The 21,188-nt window shown below is 56.6% G+C and overlaps 1 protein-coding gene and 1 pseudogene across 1 annotated transcript in view; both read left to right on the top strand.

Moving 5' to 3' along the window:
* The window catches only part of CACNA1C (calcium voltage-gated channel subunit alpha1 C), a 386,005-nt gene extending 365,470 nt beyond the window's left edge, over positions 1-20,535 (top strand). The window contains exons 34-48 of the mRNA XM_052641427.1: positions 579-644; positions 1,221-1,312; positions 5,108-5,273; positions 5,735-5,862; positions 6,518-6,614; positions 6,944-7,046; positions 10,086-10,187; positions 11,360-11,487; positions 11,825-11,959; positions 13,285-13,637; positions 15,397-15,525; positions 17,338-17,444; positions 17,717-17,820; positions 19,102-19,431; positions 20,233-20,535. Coding sequence (XP_052497387.1) covers positions 579-644; positions 1,221-1,312; positions 5,108-5,273; positions 5,735-5,862; positions 6,518-6,614; positions 6,944-7,046; positions 10,086-10,187; positions 11,360-11,487; positions 11,825-11,959; positions 13,285-13,637; positions 15,397-15,525; positions 17,338-17,444; positions 17,717-17,820; positions 19,102-19,431; positions 20,233-20,535 — 2,343 coding nt within the window. The remainder of the gene's footprint in view (positions 1-578; positions 645-1,220; positions 1,313-5,107; positions 5,274-5,734; positions 5,863-6,517; positions 6,615-6,943; positions 7,047-10,085; positions 10,188-11,359; positions 11,488-11,824; positions 11,960-13,284; positions 13,638-15,396; positions 15,526-17,337; positions 17,445-17,716; positions 17,821-19,101; positions 19,432-20,232) is intronic.
* On the top strand, positions 11,210-11,414 carry LOC128049059 (uncharacterized; annotated as a pseudogene).
* Positions 20,536-21,188: the final 653 nt, after the last annotated feature.

Consider the following 21,188-nt stretch of genomic DNA (forward strand, 5'->3'; position numbering starts at 1 on the left):
AGGGACCAGCCACAGGCCAGTGCTGCCTGAGCATTTTGTGGGCCTTAAGTCAGCCAGACCCCCAAATCCCTGAGGTCACTACTTTTCCTCGCATTTCTCAGGTAAGGACACTGAGGCTCAGAGAGGTTAAGCCTGCCCAGCACCCATAGCTATGCTGGTGGAAGCAGGCTTGGGCCAGGATCTCGCTCTTTTTTAGGGCCCCTTGGTCCTGCCTTTGCTGCACCTGGGGAACAGCTTATAGCTGTGGGGGCGCTGGTGGGCATCCCCCTGGCCCTCCAGCTGCATGAGGGCAGGTGGGCGGCAGGAGGGCGTTGTGCTCACTCTAGAAGTTTCTGCCAAGGGGGCATCATGCTGTCTCGAGCTCAGCGCCCAGTTTTCTGGGTCCCCCACCCCAGATCTCAGGTGCCTGAAACCAAGGGGAGGGGAAGGGTCAACACCAGGCTCAGGCTCCCCTCAGTGCCCAGAACATCTGTCTGACTCCTGAAAGTGCCTCCAGAGCCTGGCAGCAGCTGGTGGCTCCAGAGATGCTGCTGCAGGGAGGGGTCCCGCCACCGGCCTCACGCATGCATGTCCCGCAGGCCCTACCGTATGTGGCCCTCCTGATCGTGATGCTGTTTTTCATCTACGCTGTGATCGGGATGCAGGTAGGACGGACTCCTGGCCCCCAGCCCACTTCCCCTAACTCCCCCCTTCTGGGGTCAGAGAGATCACCGGAAGTGGAACTCCTCCCCCCACCCCCATGGTGTCCCGTGGGTGCACAGCTCAGAGACCCTCTCTCCCCATGGCCCACTGGATTCTGCTTCCTATAGAGAGTAACTCCCCCAAGTTACACAATGATTTGTTAATTATTCCTCAATGAAGTTTTCTTTTAAAGAGAAAAAAAAAAAATGTTGTCTAGAATCTGCAGCCAAAAGAGAGGAAGGCCAGTGAGCCTTGCCCCTACAAGACAGAGTTGCAGTCTCTGCCTCCACCAGCTCTCCCAGGGCCCCTCCCAAGGGCTGGGGGTGCTATTCTTGGATGTTTGTTCAAAGTGGAGGGCTGGGGATGGGGGCTGGACAAGGCAGCAGGTGCCTGCCGCCACAAGGCCCTCTGAACTTTGTTCAGCTTATGAGCCAGTCTGTCCAGGGTCAGCTGTGACCCCTAAAAAGACCATTGGATGCTGGGTGGGAACCAGGACCCCTGTGTCCATGGCTCGCTGACCCCATCCTCCCCGCTGCCAGGTGTTTGGGAAAATCGCCCTGAATGACACAACAGAGATCAACAGGAACAACAACTTCCAGACCTTCCCCCAGGCCGTGCTGCTCCTCTTCAGGTGGGTTTTCTGACAGCCGAGGCCCGATGCAGCCAAATAAATAAATATTTTAAAAAGGAAGACAACCTCTTTCATGTACAGATAATGTTCTGGTCTGGGCAGCCTGCCATAACAAATGCCACGGATGGATGGATAGATGGAGAGGCACAAACGGCAGGTGTTTCTTCCCCACATTTCTGGAGGCTGGAAGTTCAAGGTCAAGGTTACCAATGATTCCCATCCTGGTGGGAGCCTCTTCCTGGGCTGCAGACAGTGTCCTGATGCCTGTGTCCCCACGCTGTGGAGAGAGAGGAGAGCGCGTCTCTTTCCTGCTCGGATAAAGATGCTGCTCCCATCATGCACCCCCAGCCCCACTACCTGTTCTAAACCTAAGTGCCTGCCAGCACTGTCACACTGATGTTTGGGGCTGCAACATGCGAATTCTGAGGGGACACAAACATTCCCTCCATATCAGGCAGTAGCTAATCCATAAATATAACAGATGAGCTCATACACCATCACTGTCTCAACACAATACTACAAGTTTTATCCCTTGCAATAAGACGAGAAAAGTAAACCAAAGGGCAAGAATTCAAGAAGAAACAAACGCCAAAGAAATGGATTGCCAAAGACAACGAGAAACAACGCAACTTAGAAATGAGCAGAGAAGTTGAGGATTGCTCCAAAGAAAATATGTGAATGACCAGTGAGCGCATGAAAGATGTTCACCGTCACGAATCATCAGAGATCTGCAAGTTAAGACCACAGTGAGACCCCACCCCACCCCATCAGGATGGCTCCTGTGAGAGCACAAGTCCTGCTGAGGGGGCAGAGATAGTGGGATATCTGTGCAATTCTAGTGCGAGTGTGAAAGGCCAACAGCCGCTGTGGAGGAACAGTATGATGGTTCCTCAAAATATCAAAAATAGATGAAAAATTCCATATGGCCCAGCAGTTCCACATGTGAGCATATACTAACACCTGAAAGAATCGGAAGCAGGGCGTCAAAGGGACACCTGCACCCTTGTCTTCATGGCAGCAGCATTCCCAGTAGCTACAGCGCCTCAGCAACTGTAGGTCCTTTGAGAGAAGAATGGATGAGCACAGTGCGGGTACAACACAGTGGAACGTGATTCAGCCTTGAAAAGGAAGGACGTTCTGACACCTACTGTGACAGAGACAAACCTTGAGGCCATGATGTTCAGTGAAACAAGTCATAAAAGGCCAGGTTTCCTGTACGATTCCACTTACGGGAGGTACTTGGTCAAAATCATTGTTGTCGTTCAGTCGCTCAGTCATGTCGGATTCTTTGTGACCCCTTGGACTGCAGCATGCCAGGCCTCCCTGCCCTTCTCCGTCTCCCAGAGCTTGCTCAAACTCCTATCCCTTGAGTCAGTGACGGCATCCAACCATCTCATCCTCTGCCCTCCCCTTCTCCTCCTGCCCTCAGTCTCTCCCAGCATCAGGGTCTTTTCCAGTGAGTCAGTTCTTGACATCAGGTGGCCAAAGTATTGGAGTTTCAGCTTCAGCATCAGTCCTTCCAAAGAACACCCAGGACTGATCTCCTTTAGGATGGACTGGTTGGATTTCCTTGCAGTCCAAGGGCCTCTCAAGAGTCTTCTCCAACACCACAGTTCAAAAGCATCACTTATTCGGCACTACGCCTTCTTTATGGTCCAACTCTCACATCCGTACATGACCGCTGGAAAAACCATAGCAGCTTTGACTATATGGACCTTTGTTGGCAAAGTAATGTCTCTGCTTTTTAATATGCGGTCTAGGTTTGTCATAGCTATTCTTCCAAGGAGCAAGCGTCTTTTAATTCCATGGCTGCAGTCATCATCTGCAGTGATTTTGGAGCTGAAGAAAATAAAATCTTGTCAGTGCTTCCAATTTTCCCCTTCTATTTGTCTTGAAGTGATGGGACCAGATGCCATGATCTTAGTTTTTTCAATTTTGAGTTTTAAACCAGCTTTTTCTTGCTCCTCTTACCCTCATTGAGAGGCTCTTTAGTTCCTCTTGGCTTTCTGTCATTAGAGTGATAATCACCTGCATATCTGAGGTTGTTGATGTTTCTCCCGGAAATCTTGATTTCAGCTTGTGATTCATCGAGCCTGGCATTTCATGTGATATACTCTGCATATAGTTAAATAAGCAGGGTGACAATATACACACTTGACATACTCCTTTCCCAATTTTGAACCAGTCCATTGTTCCATGTCCGGTTCCAACTGTTGCTTCTTGCCCTGCATACAGGTTTCTCAGGAGGCAGGTCAGGTGGTCTGGTATTCCCATCTCTTTAAGAATTTTCCAGTTTGTTGTGACCCACACAGTCAAAGGCTTTAGCATAGTCAGTGAAGCAGAAGTAGATATTTTCTGAAATTCCCTTGCTTTTTCACGTTCTCCCAGCACAACCAATAATAAATAAGTAAAAAAAAAATTTTTTTTAATTTGGTTGCCTGGACAGAAGAAGATAAAGCATATTTCTATCTCCTATGAAACCCCAAAATAAATTTTACAGTAAGGGTTATTATGAAATTATTATGAAAAGCAAATTTTGTATCCTTTAGAACATATAGAAGGATATTTTTACGACCTAGAATGCAGCAGGATTTTTCAGACATGATGCAAAAAAAAGCACAAAACTAAAGAAAAATTACAATTTGACCACACTGAAATTTAAAACTTCTATTCTTTTAATACACCATCAGTGGAGCTGGGAACGAGCCACAGAATGGAAGACATTGGTCACGAGGTGTGTAACAGAGGACTTATATAAAGAATGTATGAAGATGCCGCAAATGAACAGGAAGACAGCCCAGGAGGCAGACTGCAAACACCTGCCATTCAGCAGATGAAATAAGATTTTTCATCATTTTAAAACCAAATTAAAACAGCAGTACATTATTATTTCACACCCATCACGTGAAATTCATTAATACCAAGCGTTGACACGTCTAAACTCAGAAACTGAATATAAGAGGGAGGAATGGAGTGGCGGGGGTGGGGGGCAGTGGACAGATTGGAGAGAGGCTAGTAAAAGGGCACAAACTCTGAGCCGTCAGATGAGTGAGGTCTGAGGTCTGAGCTGTAAAATGGTGACTGTAGTTGATGACACGGATCGTATCACTGAAACTTGCTAAGACAGTAGAACGTAAATGTTCTCACCAAAATAGGATAAAGCTGTGAGGGGATGAGTTTGTTATCAGGTGGGGGGAGTCCTTTCCAGCGGGCACACACAGCAGACCGTTGTGGTCTGCACTCCAGCTCACAGTCTCGTTTGTCAGTCACGCCCCGGTGGAGCTGAGGAAAGAGCTGGCCCATCTGTAGAGCAGTGGTATCTCTCCTGCCTGATGCCAGAGCCTGAGTCGGAGGGACGCTTGGAGAACAAGCAGGGTCAAGCACAGGGAGGACTCACCTGCTGCCCACTGGCGAGTCCACCTGGAAGCCAGCTTCCGTGAAGGCCCTGCGCGGTGGCTGCAGGCTCCCTGGTGACAGCATAGAAAGGAAAAGCCTCATCAGGCGGTGGGCTCTAATGGAATATAGAGCACCTGCTACACAGGGTGAACAAACCAGAACTAAAATGTATCCAAATGGCTAAATCTCAACACTTAACAGGAATTGCAGAAAAAGGGACTTTGCAGAAAAGATGGAATCTGTTACCTTTCCCATAAAACTTTCAGGCATGGAGACAGTGTTGTGTGTGTATATTCTGTGGATATGCCAGCGCTGGGGGCCTGAGAAGCTTCAGACCCAATTCAGTGGTTCCCCCAGGAGGACGGCTGTGTGAGCCGCTCTGGGCATGGTCTGTCACAGGTGCGCCACTGGGGAGGCCTGGCAGGACATCATGCTGGCCTGCATGCCTGGCAAGAAGTGCGCCCCCGAGTCAGAGCCGGGCAACAGCACGGAGGGGGAGACGCCCTGTGGCAGCAGCTTCGCCGTCTTCTACTTCATCAGCTTCTACATGCTCTGCGCCTTCCTGGTAAGCCGGATGGGGCCAGCGGCCTTGCGTGCTGGGCGTGCGGTCCAGGCTGGGCTGGAAAGCCTGCATCCCTGGAACGGCCCAACAAGCTGGGAGGGGCAGGAGCTGGGCCGGGTGAGCTCAGCCACCTCCTCCTCGTCTGTTCTTGGCTCCTGCCTTCATGCCCAAGGACAGGAGGCCACTTCAGCATCTCTGGCACTTTGATGAGGAACGACAGAAGGGTGGTGGACAGTCTCCCCTGTCCTTGGCAGCCCCATCTTGGCAGCTGGCTGTAAGGGAAACTGCCAGCCCACAGTGGGGTTCATGCCACATAACTGAGGGGAGCTGGTCAGGTCCTCAGTCAAGAGAGCCAAGTCCTGGAGGCCAGCGTTTCCATGGTGCCACATGGCTGGCCTTTGGGAGCGCCGGCCTCCGAGCACGTGGTCCTGGCAGCCACAGCTCTCTGTGCCCATCCTCTGCAGATCATCAACCTCTTCGTAGCCGTCATCATGGACAACTTTGACTACCTGACAAGGGACTGGTCCATCCTGGGTCCCCACCACCTGGACGAATTTAAGAGAATTTGGGCAGAGTATGACCCTGAAGCCAAGTGAGTGCCCAGAGGGAAACCCAAGCCCCCAACCTGAGAGGTGTTGAGTGACCACATGTGGGAAAGAGAGTCAAGACGGGTTAGCACCGGGCGGACCCACTGCAAATCCTGACCTGCACAAGACACCAGGGTCAAGGGTCAAGGGCCAGCAATAGGAGGCCTTAGGCTGAGTGAAGACCATGTCTGCTTTTTTCCATTGAACAGGCAGGTGGTCATAATGTTGGAGCAACCAGTATGTACTTGAGTCAGGACGTCTGGGCCGGGCAGGGCCTGGCTGTATCCCTGCCACAGGTCCATCAGTCCAGGCATCATGCTTAGTTGACTCTCAGAAAAGTGTCAGATGGTTAGATGGTCAGATGGTTAATTGATGGAATCAGCAGTAAATACCGACAATTTCATTGCCTGCTAAAATCCCTTCCACCTTTCATTGCCTACTGAAATATAGCACTGATGGAAAATTGCTCCTTAGAAATCTAAACATGTAGATTGGTTTTTGAGTTTTACCACCCAGTTCTACAGCTCGGCACCAGTTTGATCACTAGGGTCCAGCTGTGGAGAGTTCCTCCCACAGGAGACCCCACCCTTGGGCACAGCAGTCCTGGGCTGCCAGCCTAGACCTTCCTCCCGACCTTCCCTCCTCTCCTGCCTCTTCCAGGGGACGCATCAAGCACCTGGATGTGGTGACCCTGCTCCGTCGGATTCAGCCTCCCCTGGGTTTTGGGAAGCTGTGCCCTCACCGTGTGGCTTGCAAAGTAAGAGATGGACTGGGCTCATGGGAGACACAGCGTAGGGGGGCGAGACACCCTCCGGGTACCCTGGGCAGGCCAGTGTGCCCCTGCGGGGATGAGGGTAGTCTTCATGAGCCTAAAGAAAGGACTGAGCCAAAACAGGCACTGGGGCTCCTTCCCTGCGGCATATACGTCCTCAGACAGTGAAGGAACCACAGAGTGACGTGCACACACGTTTTGAGGCTCCCCCCACCCGACTCCCACATCCTCCTGCCTTGGAGGTACCTCAGGGGTTCCACAGGCGGGTCCTTCAAGAGCCAGCAGCTGTGCTGACTGCTGTGCCCCCTCCCCAGCGGCTGGTCTCCATGAACATGCCCCTGAACAGCGACGGGACCGTCATGTTCAATGCCACGCTGTTTGCCCTGGTCCGGACAGCCCTAAGGATCAAGACGGAAGGTAAGATCATGGGGGTGGCCGGGACCCCTAGTGGAGACAGCCAGAGCTGAGCTCGGTGCCTGCGGGGTCCCGGGGCCCCCTGCCCTTGGGGTGTCAGAGCTGCAGCCCAGCGTGATCCTCCCCTACCCCCCTGCCCCAGGGACATCAGCGGAACCAGGCCTGCTCAGGCAGCCTTTGTTCCTTGAGTGGCCTCCTTGCCTGTGACTTTTAGAGATTGTACCAGTGACCCCTCGGGTGAAGTTCAGATGGCAGGAGGTGAGCGCTTCCTGAAGTGGGCCGAGCCCTTGCACCATGGGGCTTTATCAGCTGCAGGTGGACCTCAGATGTCCAGCTTTCCTTGCAAAGCAAACCCTTGTGTCGTCAGGAAGGGGTCACAGTGGACGTGACCATGGTCCAGGTCAGCACAGGCCTGCCCACATACAGGCACAGCCAGCCAGCAGGTGGCATCAGAGCCCCCTGCGCTTGTTCAGGGCCATGCCACTTGGAGGCAGGGACCGTCTTCTGGTTTGTACCGCAGCAGCCCATGGCCAGCAGCAGCTGGGCTGGGCTGTGCTGACCCGCCATCTTCGTGGCCGATTGGTGTCAGAACTGCTCTGGGAGGGCAGAGGTGCACCCAGGGAGCTGCGGCTGCTCCCAGCATCCTGCATCTTGGAGCTGGGGCATGCTTGAGACGGAGTCCCAGCACCTGCCCTGAACACCGAGTCTGCATCCTGTGCCAGCCGCGTGCATGGGTCACCTAAGCAAAGTCTGAAACCCAGCGACACAGTCACTAGAGAAAACCCGGCGGTGTCATTTTTGCCTTCAGACCTTTGGATCTGAGGCTCAGGCTGCCCATCCCATCTCCCAGAGGAGCCCTGGACAGGAGGACGAGGGGGCTAGACCGTGATAACACACGACGCTCTCTCCACCTCAGTTTCTTTGTGAAACAAGAAGGCAGTGACGTGGCATTCAGTTCAGTGGACAAGCCAAGAGGCACCTTCCCTCAGCTAAATCCTCCCACAAAATGACGTAAATATCCAGGATGAAGAACAGGAATCCAGGATGAAGAATCAAGACCCATGTCAAAATTAGGAGCTAATATTAAAAAAAAAAAAAAACTCTTAGTAGTTCAAGTTTGGCTGCTCAGTAAAAAGATACTCAGGCTGAAGAGTGGCCAAGGCCACAAGTCAAGCTGGAATAGGCATGAACAGGCCTGTTTCTGCCCACAAAAGACTGGAATGGACATGGTTGGGTGTACATGCATGTGTGACCAGGAGGGCTAGGAAGGAAGCTCACTGACACATGAGCTGTGGTTGCCGCAAGCATTGGACCCAGCCATGACTTCTGTTCACTACTTTTACCTTCTTCCCTTTCCCAAACTTTCCACAATGACTGTGATTACAATTCTGTCCAAGAGGAAAGGTTTGTTTTTCCAAGGAGGGAAGAAATGAAGACTCCTGGAAGGAGCATGCTGTGGTCCTGAAGGCTTGATATAAAGTAAGGATGTACATTTTCATCCTGTGGAAGAATGAGATACACTGATGCCTGAAGCCCAGAGTCAGCATCATCAAGATAGTCGTCAGACTGAAGCAGGTCCCAGCCAAAGAGCCAGACACAAACAGCCCGTCCCGAGGAATGCGCTCCTGAGACCAAGAGAGAAGCTGGCTGCATGGAAGCTAGTCAAGCCAGGAATTAAAGGAAATTCACCCACCAGCAAAGCACTGGCTTCTCATCCCATCCTGCTTTCCCACTGCCAAGTCACGTGTCACCCCGGCCACTGTGGGTGCCTGCTCAGAAGATCTGGAGTCCAGCCATGGGGCAGCAACTTCGCTGCTCAGGGGCCTTCAGTCCAAAATCAGCCTGTTGACCAGGATGGGTCCTCTTCCCAGGGCTAGGGGGAGAGTCCTCTTCCAGCCCATTCAGGCTGTCAGCCGACTCACTCCCCGCAGACTGGGACCAGCTCTGGCTAGGCCCCTGCAGCTCTGAGCTCCACGCAGTCAGGAGGGCCTCCCTTGTCTTTGGCCCACTTCACACATGATTTTTGTTTGTTTTGTTGTGTGCTGTTCTTTGTCGAGGTCTAAGTGACATATAACATTACGTGAACAAGGTGAACAAGATAACGATCCTATTATTTGTTTATATCGCAAAACAACCACCACACATCTAGACAACACTCGTCACCCCACAGGATTACAGCTTTTTTCTTGTGACAAGGACTTTTAAGATCCGCTCAAAGCAGCTTGCAGATACAGAACACAGTATTGCCGCAGTCGTCATGCTGTGCTTGACATCCCCAGGATGTGTTTATTTTGCAGCTGGGAGTTTGCACCCGAGAGCGCCCCCCTTGTGAAGGGCTCCTGGGGCGAGCCCAGGCCCCCTGCACAAGCCCCCTGTCCTCAGGGCCCGTGTACGTATCACATCACCTGATCACAGGGTGAGACCCCGTGTTCACCGTCCTGGCGCCACGCAGGGCATGTGCACTGGTGGTGGTGGGAGGGAGCCAGGGGTGTGCTAGCCCCAGCCAGCCTCCCAGTGCCCTCTCACAGCGGCAGGTCTCAGCTCTCGGAGCCCAGGACTAGAAGTTCGGCTAGTGGAGAAAGTAGACCCCTAGGGGCCCCTGATCTCAGGACCCCGTCTCCTGGTTTCTGCCCCACACGAGGTTTTGCTGCCTCCGCAGGAGGAGACCCAACAGAGGCCTTTGACTCAGAAGCCCCTGGGTATGGGCACTCCCGCAGGTCTGCAGGGAGACCACTCTTCCTCCCAGTGGCCCTCCTGGCGGGCGGCCGTTGGGCTCAGTCTGGCCCCGGCAGCCCCCACGAGGAAAAGCCGCGAGTGGGGTGCAGGGTCCCCCTGGCTGCTGAGCGGCAGGTGGGGGCAGGGGAGAGCTGGCCAAGAGGGCATGGAGGTGGGCCACAGGAACCTGCAGAGGAAGAGACAGAACCCACGTTCAGGGCCGCTGGGCAGAGCCCTCAGGCAACCGTGTGGGCTCCCGCACAGGGACCAGCCTAGCCCACCAGAGGCCCAGGGGACAGCTGCCAGTCAGCCTGTGTCCCCCCACAGGGAACCTGGAACAGGCCAATGAGGAGCTGCGGGCCATCATCAAGAAAATCTGGAAACGGACTAGCATGAAGCTGCTGGACCAAGTGGTGCCGCCTGCAGGAGGTGAGTACCCACCCCCAATCCCTGGGCGCATGCAGGTCCCACGTTCAGCCTGCGCGAGACCTACCTGTTCCGACTGGAGCCTGGTCCTAGCCTGAGGTCACTGGGGAGGCCAGGCAGGCCCCTGGATGCCTGCAGGTTTGGGAGAACGTCAAGGAGACTGCAAGGTAGGGGCTTTCCCGTAACCCACCCGGCTAGGAGCTGTGGGAGTGACAGGGACTTCGGGGAAAAGCCCCCAGGACCCCCTCTTTTGTTTCTCCTGAGGGGGGTTATGACCCCCTAGGACCCCCTTTTTGTTCCTTCTTGACAACCCTGTCTATCTGTCTTGCGTATACAATTACTAAAATATAACTCTTTAATACAAAATATATTGTTGAATTGGCCAAAAAGTTCATCCAGATTTTTCTGTAAGATGCTTCTTCAGAAAAGCCCAAGCAAATTTTCTGGCCAACTCAATATAATCAAAGTTTTTCAGTGAATAAATGCTTAGGGGCAATTGTGCCCAAAGCTGTGGGCACCTGGAGCTCAGTTAGGTTTAAAAAGCAAGGTGGGAGATCATTTTGATGATAAGCTAATTTTCTGTGAGAAAGGAGAGGATACTAATCCATGTGGGGCTTCCCTGGTGGCTCAGCAGTAAAGCATCTCCTTGCAGTGCAGGAGCTGCAGGAGACTCAGGTATGATCCCTGGGTTGGGAAGATCCCCTGGAGAAGGGAATGGTTATCCACTCCAGTACTCCTGCCTGGAGAGTCCCATGGACGGAGGAGCCTGGTGGGCTACAGTCCGTGGGACCACAAAGAATTAGACACGACTGAAGCAACTGAGCATGCATACAAGAATATATTTGCTGACTTGCAGAAAGTATTTGCATAAAGAATCTCTGGGAGAATACTCAGGAAATGAATGAGAAAGGTTATCTGTAAGGAAACGGGAATGGGATACCCTTCACTGCACACAGGTCTTTTTGTATATTTTTGTCTTTTTCAACCATGTGTGTGGAGAGTGTCTTCTCAAAAAAATTAAATTGATCGCTTCTCAACCTTTTGTCTAAGATCAAGTGTTGTATCTGTTCTTATCAGTTTAAAAAGTTAAACTGAGAAAACCTAAGAAGCTGAGAACTCCCAGACAGGGTCCAAGCCCCCATTTACCTCCAACCCTGTCCTCTCTTTGCTCTCAGATGACGAGGTCACAGTGGGCAAGTTTTACGCTACTTTCCTGATCCAAGAGTATTTCCGGAAGTTCAAGAAGCGCAAAGAGCAAGGCCTCGTGGGCAAGCCCTCCCAGAGGAATGCCCTGTCCCTGCAGGTGAGGGGCCCTTGCCCCTGGGGACCTCCTCCCACCTCTGCCAGGTTCCAAGCTCCCACAGGTCCCTTCCTGAAATTCCGAGCCTGCAGGGGGACCCTCCCCTCCCACCCTGCCTCCTGCACTCACTGTCCTCTGTAGTCCTGGACTCTCAGCTCCGCTGAGCTCAGGGAGTAGGGGGAAGGGCTGGGGGTCTACTGATGCCTCTGAGACTGCCTCTCAGCATGCCTGCACCCGCTGTGGACCCCCAGAGCTGGCCTTCTTGGGGAGAAGCAGAGGGGAAGGTGGGTGGCGGGTCGGGTGGGTGCCTGGGCCCTCACACCCTGTCCCCTCGGCCCAGGCTGGCCTGCGCACCCTGCACGACCTGGGGCCTGAGATCCGCCGGGCCATCTCTGGGGACCTGACTGCCGAGGAGGAGCTGGACAAGGCCATGAAGGAGGCTGTGTCTGCAGCCTCAGAAGATGACATCTTCAGGGTAGGTGGGCACCCCAGCCGCAGTCTACAGCCTCTATAACCTGGGTTTGGGGCAGGAGGGCGAGTGTTCTGAACCCGAGGAGAAGAACCAGCCCTGTGCCCCCAGCTCTCCCACTCCTCTCCCCACCCCACCCCTGCCACCCCCCTCAGCTCTCTCCACCCCCTCCCTCTGCCTCCATCCAAGCCTAGCCCTTCTCAAGCTCACAGAGCATCACTGGGCCTTGGAGGAGCAGGAAGCCATTTTCCTAAGGAAGTGCTTCTGAGGAGACGCTTCTTCATTACACATTGCAAAGTGGTGGCCTTGGAGCCACATTTAAGCCACAGGCCTATTTTGTCTGCCAACCTTTGAAAGCATGGCTCATTCAAAAAATCTAGACTTCCAGCCTCTCTCGCAAAAATCAGAAGACGTGCGGGTATCAGGCAGCAGACACCTGGAAGCCAGTGGCGATCTGGACTTGGACCATGAGGTCTCCAGTCCCGAGCGTCCCCTCCAGCCCTCCACCTTGCTGGATACCGAGGCTGTCAACAGTACTAACCACGAAAACTAGAGCCCACTGGGATTCTGAGGCCCTTGTGCCCAGATCTCTTCACGAACCCCAAGGCACTTGGCTAAAAATCCTACAGCAAGTGAGACGCGGCCGCCCAGATCTGAGGCAGAGCTGCTCACCCTGCCCTCCCAGCCCTGCCAGGCTCCCAGGTGGCAGGAACACGGGGTGAGAGGGGCCCAGCCCTTGAAGGTCCTGTCCTTGCCATCCTCCCCTTTACTGTGAAACGTGCCTCACTGAATGGCTCAGGGACACACTTGCATGTCAGCATGACCCGAGAGACCCAAGCCTGGCAGAGGCTCCTTGCCCAGGGCAGGGAGGGAAGCTGGGAGAGACACGGGCTCCAAATCTGAAATCTAGGGCTCCCCGGGGAAGGAGGCCGTGGTGGGTGTACTTGCTGTGGTGATTCTCAGAACCGCTTGGCCAGCGCAGTTTCCAGCTCACTGAGCCAGCCAGGTCCTTGTCTGTCAATCCCCTTGGCACCTTCTGGCCCCTTTCTCTGCCCCTCAGCCCCCACGAGCCTGCCTGCCCCAGGGAAGGGTCTCCATTCCAGACAGTCACTGCACCTGCCCCCCATCCCTTTGGTCCCGGAAGGAGGTCCTGTCACCCCTGCACCTGTTGTTCCCCCAGGGGTCTCGGGACTGCCTGGGCCCTTCCAAGCTGCCTGGCCCGCAGGCAAGAGTCCTGGTCAGCTGGGTGCTGCCCAGCGTGGTTGAGCTCCCTGCCTCCCCCGCGGGCCAGCCCTTCACCCACCGCCCTCTCTCTGTCTCTCCTCCCACAGAGGGCCGGGGGCCTTTTCGGCAACCACGTGGGCTACTACCCAAGTGACGGCCGGGGCGCCTTCCCCCAGACCTTCACCACCCAGCGCCCCCTGCACATAAGCAAGGCAGGCAACAGCCAGGGGGACACCGAGTCCCCCTCCCACGAGAAGCTGGTGGACTCCACCTTCACCCCCAGCAGCTACTCATCCACAGGCTCCAACGCCAACATCAACAACGCCAACAACACCGCCCTGGGCCGCTGCCCCCGCCCCGCTGTCCACTCCGGTGCTGTCAGCACCTTGGAGGCCCGCGGGCCCCCCTTGTCCCCTGCCATCCGGGTGCAGGAGGCCTCATGGAGGCACAGCTCCCAGAGGTAAGCTGGGACGTGGAGGGGCTCAGGGAGGAGCATTTGGCCGGCAGACCCACCTCTCGGTGGGACCTCATGCTGGGGTGGACCACTGCTGCTGCCGGGACCCTGGCCAGAGGGCAGGTGGATGCTCAGGGAGGCACTGTGGCTCCACTGGCCAGCACGTGTCCTGAGGTACCCGCCTCTAGACGGGGCAGAGGAGCCCTGGCCCGACCCCTGAGATGTTTGTGTCCTGGAGACACAGCAGTCTCCGCCCCCCGGGCCCTTCTCAAGTCTCTGCCCAAATCTGGCCTTGGGGCCAACTGGAACGGGACAGGGTCCCCCTCATCTAGAGGCAGGAGGCCCTTTGGTGGGGCACTCGCCTGCTCTGCCCCAGCCTGGGGCGATTCCTGGTCGTGCTGCCAGCATCTCCAGCCCCTGGCCTTTCTTTCCTTCCACTCTCTGCTCCCCGGTGAGTCAGGACCCCCAGCTGGGATGTGCTGGGCTGGTGGTACCTACCCCACGCTCTGGGCCTCGGGCAGCATTTACATTGGCAGCGCTGGGTTCCACAGCCGGGGGATCTGGCTGCTTCACCCGAGCAGAACAGCAGTGCCAGCAAGAGCTCAGGCCCAAAAGTAACCTCTAACCCCCAACCTGTGTCCTGAGCAGCCTTCGTCCCTTCCAGAAGCAGGCTCCCTGGCTTGGTGTTCGTGCCCCCTTCACCACCACTCCTGAGTTAGCCAAGGCCCCAGCCCTGGGCCATGTCCCTCCCCTCGCAGCTCAGGGCTGAGTGGGGGTGGGGCCAGCTCTGCCCCCAGGGGTGCTGCCCGCCTGCTGTGATTCTCCACCCCCAGCTCACCCCGTGTGCCCCACCACGCCCTCCCCTTCCCGTTCATGCCAGCGAGAGCCTTCCCGTGTCATGTGTCCTTCACCTGGGGGAGGGCACCCCCTCCAGGGGAGGTCAGGGCCTCCCCTGAGAACCACTCGGATCCTCCCTGAGTGGCTGATGGGCCCCAGGTCAGAACTGGACAATGACCCCCACTCAGTTCTGAGAGGATGAGCCGAAATGACTCCCAGATTCCCTGTGAGTCTGAGCATAAAGGGACCCCAACTCTCAGGACCTTTAGGGAGAAAGATGGACGCAGATGGAAAAGGGGGGCCGGAGACCAGAGCTAAAGACCACATGACCCAATAAACAGAAGCCCAGGGCCCAGGGGAGAGCTCAGGCCAGGGCACGTTCTGGCGTGAGGGTCTCAGCTCAGTGGACTCAGGGGACTCAGGCTCAGGGCCCTGTGCTCAGAGGAGCAAGACCCTGTGTGAGGCCTCTTCTCTGTGCTTGGCTCTAAGAATCAACATCAAACTCAAGGCATGTCAGCTATGACCCCAGGAAGCCCCCAGCAAGTGCCCACAGGCCCCACTGTCTACAGCAGCAGGAGGGACAGCCCCTCCCCCTGCCCCCGCCCCAGCCCTTGTGTAGGATCTCACCACCCCACCGTCCAAAGCACCATCTCATCGGCTGCTTCATTTGTCACAACCGAAGCCACACAAACAGACAGTTGTACTGGTGGGGATGCTGAGGCATGGGTGGGCAACGTGACTTGTGCCGGGGAAAACTGACCAGCTCAGAACTCAGATCTCCTTGGATCCTAATCCCGAGGCCCCTCCCCTGCACAGAACCCTAACAGGAACACTCCTGGGTCCGTCAGTGGTGGTGGTGGTCCCTACCTGCTGGGGGAGGGGAGGGGCTGGCAGCTGCTGACATTTGTCTCCATGCTGGACACTTTAGGTGCCCCTCCCGGGACAGCCCAATAGCCATGCTGTGTCAGGAAGAGGCCCCTGGGGACGAGACCTGTGCCGTGCGCGTGGACGAGGACGCAGAGCACAGCAGCGAGCCCAGCCTGGTCTCCACGGAGATGTAAGCTTGTCCCTCCCTGGGGAGGGGCCCCCAACTCCTCCTCCAGCAGCTGCAAAGAGGAAGGAAGCCCCCCACTCTGGTTAGCTTGACGCTTGCTTGAGAAATGATGCTTCCAGGGAAATATCTAATGTTGTTTCCCTAAGCTTTTTTGACTGTGACCAGACATCGTGAATACAGTTTACAGTGAAGCTCAATAGATGCACACGTGCATACCTTGACTGGCTCAGATGGTAACGAATCTGCCTGCCGTGCAATAGACCCAGGTTTGGTCCCTGGGTCCGGAAGATCCCCTGGAGAAGGGAATGGCAGCCCACTCTAATATCCTTACCTAGAGATGCCCATGGACAGGGAAGCCTGGGGGGCTACAGTCCATGGGGTCGCAAAGAGTCGGACACAACTGAGTGACTAACACTTTTAAGTAGGACTGTTCCTGAAGCTGCGTATAATAAAGCTGACAGCAGAGGGCGCTGTTGGCAGCCGTAACTGAGAGCTCCTCCAGATCCAGTTAAAGGGAAGGGTTTTTAAACTGCAGGTCCAGACCTGGGAGGGGGCTGTGACATTTGCTTAGTCAGTTACAACCAGTACTCCTAAAAGAAAGCAGAGGACGGGGCAGGACAGCAGGAAGTAGCGTGGCCAGCGTCACAAAGGCAGCACTGTTTTGTGAAGATTTGTTGCCAAGTCTCATAACTATTAATAACCTGTGACTATTCACCAAACTGAAGCCGTGTTAGACGCTTTCCTGAGAGAAACGCTTCATCACAAGGAACTGCCAGCCCTTCTGGCTTCTGACATTCGGAGGAGGGATTAATACGTGGCCACTCACCATCATCTGTGCCCTCTGCACACGCTCGGTGCTCACAGGCCACTGCCCGGCGTGAATGAGCCAGCCTCGGCAGCCAGTGAGGGGTTATGAGAGGATCTCGGGGAGGAAAGCAGAGGAGATTGCCTACCCAGCTGCTCACCCAGCGGTGGAGACAGCAGGGCACAGACATTCAGAGGAGCTAAGAGTCAAACAGAAGCTGGGTCCTCGAGAGTGGGGACGAGCTGAACAGTAAGACAGTGTTACAGGAGGGTGGCCAAGCTGACAGTAAGAGGAACGTCTGGTGGGTTTTACCCAGCACCTTCCTGGCTCGTGGTCAGCGCAGCCGGAGGACAGCTGCTGTCCTGAGGGCACCGGGGGGCAGCCTCACTGGCGACAGGAAGGGCTGAATGCCAAGGCAGCTCCACTGGGGCCTGTGCCTTCAGCCTAGGGCCTGCAGCGGCTGTCTTCAGGGAAGTGCCCCAGGCCCGGGCGCAGTGGATGCAGGCTCGGGGCCTGGGGGTCTGAGTCCAGCCCTCCGTGTGGCCATCACGCGCCCCAGGCCAGGAGGAGCCATTTCCCACTGAGTTCCCCTGAGAAAGTCCAGGAGCCATTGACTAGACACCCCAAGGTCCCCCCACCATCTGTCACCAATGACCACACGCCTGTGCTCCCGCTGACCAAGGGTGGGCAGGCCGGGAGAGTGTGGGGAGCCACGAGCTTCGGCTCACCCTGGGAGGGGCGGCATAGGCAGCACCCACCTGCGAGCACGGAGGAGTCCAGGCCATTCCAGAGAGGAGCTGTGGACCGAGAACTGTGTTCCAGCTCTCTCAACCGCGGTGACCAACTTGTGCACACCTGCCAGCATCAGAGGCGTGGGGGGCACACAGGGAACAGGCCAGAGGAGCCAGGAGCTTCTGCTGCCCCGTGGCCTGTAGAAGGCAGCGTCGGGGTCCCCTCACTAAGGGAGAATCAGAAGTCCTGGGGTGACAGTCTCAAGTCCTCTGTTCCAGGCTGTCCTACCAGGATGACGAGAATCGGCAGCTGACTCCCCCCGAGGAGGACAGGAGGGACGTCCGTCTGTCCCCAAAGAGGGGCTTCCTGCGCTCCGCCTCGCTAGGTAACCCCATCCCCTCCCGCCTCCCTGGGTAACCCCACCCCCTTCTCTAGAGGCAGTCAACCCCTCCCCAGTGATGACAAGGCACACAAGGGTGACCAAGGAATGTCAAGGCCTGGCTGCGATGGCCTCCCGGATGGACCCCAGGGTGGAGCTGGCCTGGGGCTGGACATGTGCTAATGCTGCATCTATGGGGGGGACATCCTTGCACCTCCTTGGGTGTGAGCTGTCGCAGCCACGTCCTCTTTCCGTGCTGAGTCATCACCTGTGTGCAGGTCGAAGGGCCTCCTTCCACCTTGAATGTCTGAAGCGACAGAAGAATCCTGGGGGAGACGTCTCTCAGAAGACAGTCCTGCCTTTGCACCTGGTTCACCATCAGGTAGCCCCACCTGGGGACAGGCTGCTCCCCCTCCCCCGCAGGCTGGGTTTCCTGTGACGAGGAGCAGGCCTCCAGACCCCCAGTCGCCCTTCCTGTCCCACACCACTACTGCGTCCCCTCCCCTGCCCAAATAGCCTTCAGGGAAGGGCTCTGCGTACCCGAGGACCATGTACCCCCAGGCAGGACACCCAAGTGGTCCTGGAGAGACCCTGGGAGGTTGGAAAGACCAGCAGCTCTCATCTCCCTCCAGTGGCCAGCTGTTCCCTCCCCAGAACTAACTATCACTCGTAGCTAGAGCCTGGACATTGAGCAGCACAAAATTAGATCCATGAAATATGGAAATAACCAAAGAATCTTCCAGCAACATGGTCAGGGCAGAGATATGTCAGGAAAGCAGGTCCAGGCAGATTCAGTAGTTGAACTGGCTCTTGGGCTGAGTGACCCCAAATGAGGGGGTGAAACCCAAGACCCCAGCTTCAAGCTCCTCTTAGGACCTTTGACCCAATGGAGGTTTCCAACAGCTGAACAATCCCCGAGGCCGGTCTCTCTCCTCCCAGCAAATCAGGGTCTAAACTGGACTCTCCCCCACCTTCTCACCTCCTTGATTACACCTCCTTATCATGAGCTTTTGCTTTAAATGGCTTTTTTATCCCAAAGGTGTTTGGTGCCCATTAGGGCTTATAGTCAGCACAAGACAGGCAGAGTTGCTCTGCCCGGGTGAGGGCATTTCTGCTCAGGTTTTGCTCAGCCTGAGTGCTGTTGCCAGAGAATGCGTGGTCTCCATGGGGCTTTCTGGAATGTCAGCAGCTCTCTGGGGGCCCCAGGGAGGAGAGGCCGGCAGGCTGGGAACACCACGTGCACTGCTGAGGGATTCCTAGGAGCTGGTCTCTCCTCTGCTGATGGTGCCCAAAGGAAGACCCTCCCTCTCTTTGTTCTGCCTTCGTGATCCCCTCCAACCCATCTTTGGCCCTCGGGCTGGGCCTCCCCTCTAGGCAGGGTCACTCCCCATGGCCTATCACATCAGAGCTGGTGGAGAGAATACACAGCCAACGGGGGCAGGGCTGGGACTAGAGGGAAGATGACCGTGAGCCCACTGGGCCTTGGCCTTCTGAGCTCAGGGGAGAAGGATCCCGGCTGACCGATGTCACAGGGTCTGTTAGGGCAGTTGAGACGATCCCTGGGTCTGGGTGCATGACCGCAAGGGTGCAAACACCGGGAGGGGTCAGAGACAGGGACAGGGTGGAGGTCCCCTGACTCAATGCTCTCCCATCCTGTCCACAGGCGCTGGCAGTGGCGGGCCTGAGCCCCCTCCTGCAGAGAAGCCATCCCCCCGGGACCCTCCCCCCACCACGCCTCACACCCCCCGCCACACCTGGCCCAGCCTGGCCTCTGCGGCCTGTGCCCACCCTGCGGCTGGAGGGGGCTGAGTCCAGCGACAAGCTCACCAGCAGCTTCCCATCCATCCACTGCGACCCCCACGTCGGGGAGCCCACGCCCTGTGGGGTCGTTGGCACCCCCCGGAGGGCCCGGCCCGTGTCACTCACTGTGCCCAGCCCGGCAGGGCCCCAGGGCCGGCCGTTCCATGGCAGTGCCAGCAGCCTGGTAGAGGCGGTGAGTGCTTGGGCAGTGCCTGAGGGCTGGGCGGTAGAGGGGTTCAGGCAGAACGGAGGAGAGCCTGGTTCTCCCAAGCACATGGAACATCAAGTCTCTTGGCCAGAAAGACACTCACTTAGGTCTCCAATCCATGTGAGTGCCCAGCAGGCTGAGGAAGAGCGGTCACACCAGCCAGGAGATCAGTGGAGCTCTGCGGGGAGGGGCCGTGAGTGAACTCCGAGCGGGAGGAGGGGACAAGGCAGATGGGGAGCATACTGGACAGGAGGGGGTCGCCTAGGCTCAGCTGCTGCGTCCCCAAGGCCACCAGGAAGGGGGCAGGTGCTTCAGGACAAACAGGGTGGGTGCCAGGTGTATTCCACAAACACACACACACACACACACACACACACACACGCACTGTCCCCAGATCCTCAGCCCCCAAATGCAGCCGGGGCACTGGGCCAGGTGTCACCAGAGAAGCCTGACAGCTGCCTGGAAAGAGTCACGTGGGGTGTCAGGGCACCCCGGGGGAGGACCCTGGGGGAGGACCAGGCGCCTGCTCTCTCCGTGCATGCAGCCCACCTGCATCTGCTGACAGGGCCCCACCCCGAGAGGCCCCTCCTCGGGCCTGCACGCCCGAGTGTCCTGGGGCACTCCATCACACTCCTTCCTGGCGTGCAGGCTCACCCACACCTGTGTGCGCACACACGCATGCACGCATACACACACTCTTCCCCAGGCGACCCCTCAGAAGCCCCTGCACCAGCCCCACAGGGAAGGGCTGGGCTCACAGTAACGTCCCCGGTCCCTGTCCCCCAGGTCTTGATCTCGGAAGGATTGGGGCAGTTTGCTCAGGACCCCAGGTTCCTCGAGGCCACCACGCAGGAGCTGGCCGACGCCTGCGACATGACCATCGAGGAGATGGAGAGCGCAGCTGACGACATCCTCAGTGGGGGCGCCGGGCAGAGCCCCAATGGCACCCTGCTCCCGTGTGCAAACTGCAGGGACCCGGGGCCGGACCGAGCGGGGAGCGTGGAGGACGCAGCCTGGGCGCCCAGCGCCGAGCCCCGCCAGGGCGCAGAGGAGCCCCGGGACAGCAGGGCCTTCGCCAGCGGCCTGTAGCAGCCGGGCTGGAGACGCCGGCTTTTTATTTGTCTCAATGTTCCTAATGGGTTCGTTTCAGAAGTGCCTCACTGTTCTCGCGGCCTGGAGTTAACCGGAACAGCGTCTTCATTCATTTCGTGGGGACAAGACCAAGTCGGTGGCCAGGAGAGAAGCAGCCGCAGTCCGTGTCCAGCGGGGGCGGTGGGGGCGGGGGCGCGAGCGCCAGGGAGGGGTCCGCCTTGGCTTCCCAGCCCTCACCCAAAGGACCCTATGCTAAACGGGTGTCTTTCAACTTTGCTTGTAAAAAAACTCATTTTGCACATATTCTGTATGAGCCTCACTGTCCCCATAGAGCCAGGGCCCTGTGCGTCCACAGAAGGAAGGAGGACCCGGCCCGCCCCTGGGGAGGAGGAGGCCGGCCACGGCCACCCACACCACCTGTGTCTGGACCCTTCCTGCCAGGCCACAGTCGCGGGCCCAGGGGAGCGGGCGTGCCCGCCGGGCCAAGACCAGTGGTGACTGTCCAGCGCGCTTTTGTTTTGGGGTTTGACATTTTTCTTGACAGCATGTTGTAGTTTTCATTTGGGCTTTTTTTTTTAATATATAATTTTGTTTTCCCAGGGGGAGGGGAGAAAGAAGAGTGTTTACAAAGTTTTGCAGCCACGCACCTT

The sequence above is a fragment of the Budorcas taxicolor genome, chromosome 5, assembly GCF_023091745.1.
Source record: "Budorcas taxicolor isolate Tak-1 chromosome 5, Takin1.1, whole genome shotgun sequence".
In the NCBI taxonomy this organism is placed as follows: domain Eukaryota; kingdom Metazoa; phylum Chordata; class Mammalia; order Artiodactyla; family Bovidae; genus Budorcas; species Budorcas taxicolor.